The 2989-nt window shown below is 36.7% G+C and overlaps 1 protein-coding gene and 2 long non-coding RNA genes across 6 annotated transcripts in view; 2 read left to right on the forward strand and 1 right to left on the reverse strand.

Moving 5' to 3' along the window:
• Positions 1–2989, reverse strand: part of LOC117952768 — a 17867-nt gene that overhangs the window by 3322 nt on the left and 11556 nt on the right. The gene's annotated exons all lie outside the window — the stretch shown is intronic.
• Positions 1–2989, forward strand: part of LOC117952767 — a 17849-nt gene that overhangs the window by 3167 nt on the left and 11693 nt on the right. The gene's annotated exons all lie outside the window — the stretch shown is intronic.
• LOC117952761 (galactose-specific lectin nattectin-like) overlaps positions 1–2989 on the forward strand; it is a 15706-nt gene that overhangs the window by 1550 nt on the left and 11167 nt on the right. Inside the window, exon 2 of one of the 4 annotated variants that reach the window (XM_034885288.1) lies at positions 2193–2285. The exons of the other annotated variants lie outside the window; for them this stretch is intronic. Within the exon in view, the coding sequence (XP_034741179.1) occupies positions 2193–2285 (93 nt within the window). The remainder of the gene's footprint in view (positions 1–2192; positions 2286–2989) is intronic. 4 annotated transcript variants of the gene reach the window in all.

Raw genomic sequence — 2989 nt, forward strand, 5'->3', positions numbered from 1 at the left:
CACACCTGCTCATCAGATACACACTCACACACATCTACACACCTGCTCATTGCCTAAGGACACTTCTACATGGGAGTGCAGGGCCAGGGACTGGACCCCCAACCTTACGACTGGCAGACGACTACCACAGAGCAACAGCCACCCCCTCTTACGAAACACATTTGTAAAATAATAATAAAATGTTCTGGTAGCTTATTACGGAGACTTTTTTCTGTAATTAAAAAAGGAAATTTGGTGTGTAGTTACAGTAAAAATACATTTTATGTGTTTAAGAACAGTTTTTAAAAAACAGTTCCTCTTCCCTTTTTTGGCCCTGTTTAACAGATGCTAGTGCACATATAGATACAAATAATTGTGTGAGTGTTCTGATGAGCTACTACACTATGACCCCCCCAGACCTCTCAGCTCATCTGGGACAGGTCTGCTTTTCATCCCCAGAGTCCAATCTAAACAAGGCTGAAGACCTTTCTTTTTGATGCTGTCTTTCTTTGAGTGACTGTTCATTTCTTTAATGATTAATTTCTTATGCTGCACTGTAATATTTATTTTTGTGTGTGTTTTTGTATATGACTTCATGTTTTTATTTTTAACTGTTCATACTTGTGTTTTATCTGTTTAAGTGTTGCAAGCATGGGTCCCGGTCCCGGGACCGTTTGAGGAAGTGGTGACTTCCCTCATAAATGCAGGCATTAAACCGTCATAAACACGCTCATGCCATACATCATTTGAAAGCTTAAAGTCTTATGATTCCATCGAGCCCAAACACAAAGCAATAAGGTGACATACAGCGGTTATAATCACGTTCTGAAGTAAAGAAAGACAGAAAGATTTGAGTCTAATCTAGTCTAATCTTTCCTACCTGTCTCCTCGTGTCTTTAATCGCAGCAGTGAAAGATCGCCAAAAACGTTGTTTTCCTACATCGCCAACCCTCCAAGGTATTAGAATATCCAAGCCTTGTAATCCATAATTATCTGGTCCCCTCACAATCTGGTAGTTTCAGGCCAAGTTTTGACGTAGAGAAATCTAGATATCTAGTGCATAATTTCTCGGTTTTGATCGCGTGTATCTTTTTCGCTGGGTGCGCTACAAAGTCCGTCCACATACCATTATACTCTCTGGCTTCTGCAGATTCCACTGATATCTGGTCCCAGCCAATAGCATCAGTCTATCTTGAGATATCCTTCAGACTAGCCAATCATATGCCACAGTCCCCATTGGGCCAACATCCCACCAGTTAGAAGAAGAGGTCATAAAACTGGCATCCCTTTGCAGCCAATAAGAAGACGAGTTGATTGATACCAAATGAGGCCAGAAAATAATAACATAAAATAATAATAATAAGTGTCAAAGCTAAAATATTGCCTTCTCATGGCATTTTACCATTTCATCAAATTATGATTACTTATTCTATTCCTATAAATTTATGCATGCAGTTCTTTCAGGTATATCTGTGACTGATGTGGGTGTGTTTTTGTATTTCAAACGTTTTGTATTTAGAACTTTTTTGGCTTTTTTAGAAATAAGAAATAAGAAAAATGCACAGACCTATTTGTAGAAATAAATTCAAATAAAATCCGTTTTATAAGTCATTTTTTTCTGGATTTTTTCTGTTCTAAGTTGAGACATGAGGCTAGGGTACTATTTTAGTATAATATGCTTACAGTAGTGTTTTTTATTAATTTTTCAGATGATTTACTTGGACGGAAATAGAAATTCTGTGTTCTAACCTCTGTAGCTCTGTGTCAGTAAGGCTTAGTGTCACAATGCCACTAGAAACAACAAGTTGAGAGTGTTAACTTCCCAATGAACTCAGGGTCATCCCAGAGGGCCAAAGCATGTGGAAACAGCAGCACTTTTTTAAGGGTAAAATTTAGGCGAGAAAAGCATGGATTTTCAAGTGTTTTTTTGTGTAAAGCTCTTTGAATTGCCCTGTTGCTGAAATGTGCTCTACAAATAAAGCTACCTTGCCTTGTTGATAAAAAGGAAAGATGATGTAACAGTGGTAACAATTCTGCTTTCATTTACTTTTAACACAATGTCTCAACTTTATTGGTATTAGGGTTTGTATTTGATGGGGTCAGTGACCTGGATAATGGAAAGGGGGCGCTGGCCCAAAACAAGATGAGAACCACTGATGTAAAGTTGTCCATGTAGACTAGTCTGATTGGTTCTGGTGTGTTTGTTCATACAGGGTGCCCCCCCACCCTGCCCTCCTGATTGGACTCAGTTTGGCTCTCGCTGTTTCGCTTTCTTCAACCAGCCAAAGACCTGGCCCGATGCAGAGGTACAGCAGTCTAATCTATCATCAGTGGTTCTTCTACGTTGAATTAAATCCTGGGCAAGAACCCCTTTGAGCCCCTCCCCCCATAAATATTATATATTTAATCAGTAATATTTGATTATAACAACATAAGTGAAAGAGAACATTGCACACATCCTTAATTCGAACGTTTGAAAGTACACACACTCCAGTAATTTAAATATTGCAATTACAACAGAAATCAGCCTTTTTAAAATGCCTCCACCTGCAATTATTACAACATTTCTGCACAAAATATGACAGTAAAAGTTATCAAAACTTACATAAATAAACATAAATGTGCCAAAAATACTGACAATGAGATTTATAAAAATGTAAAAAGAAAGGAGAGCAACAATAATATAAAATATTAAGAATTATAAACATATAAAATATAGAATAAATATTCTTAATAGCCCAAATCCTTTATTAGAAACATTTGAAAAACAATCTTCAGAGAATCAAGTTGTTTAACTATTGCAATTACAAGTTAAGTTGCACAATCTCCACCTTCAACATTGGCAAAATTGCCAAAAGAGAAGGAAAACAACTCTGCACAAATATGACAGTATAAGTCCTCAAAACTTAAATATTTATACATACATATGTCAAAAATATACATACAATCAGATATAGAAACATTGTTAACAAGGGCAGAGAGCAACAATGACATAAAATATAAAGAATAA

This window comes from Etheostoma cragini, chromosome 11, assembly GCF_013103735.1.
Source record: "Etheostoma cragini isolate CJK2018 chromosome 11, CSU_Ecrag_1.0, whole genome shotgun sequence".
NCBI classification, from domain to species: Eukaryota; Metazoa; Chordata; class Actinopteri; order Perciformes; family Percidae; genus Etheostoma; species Etheostoma cragini.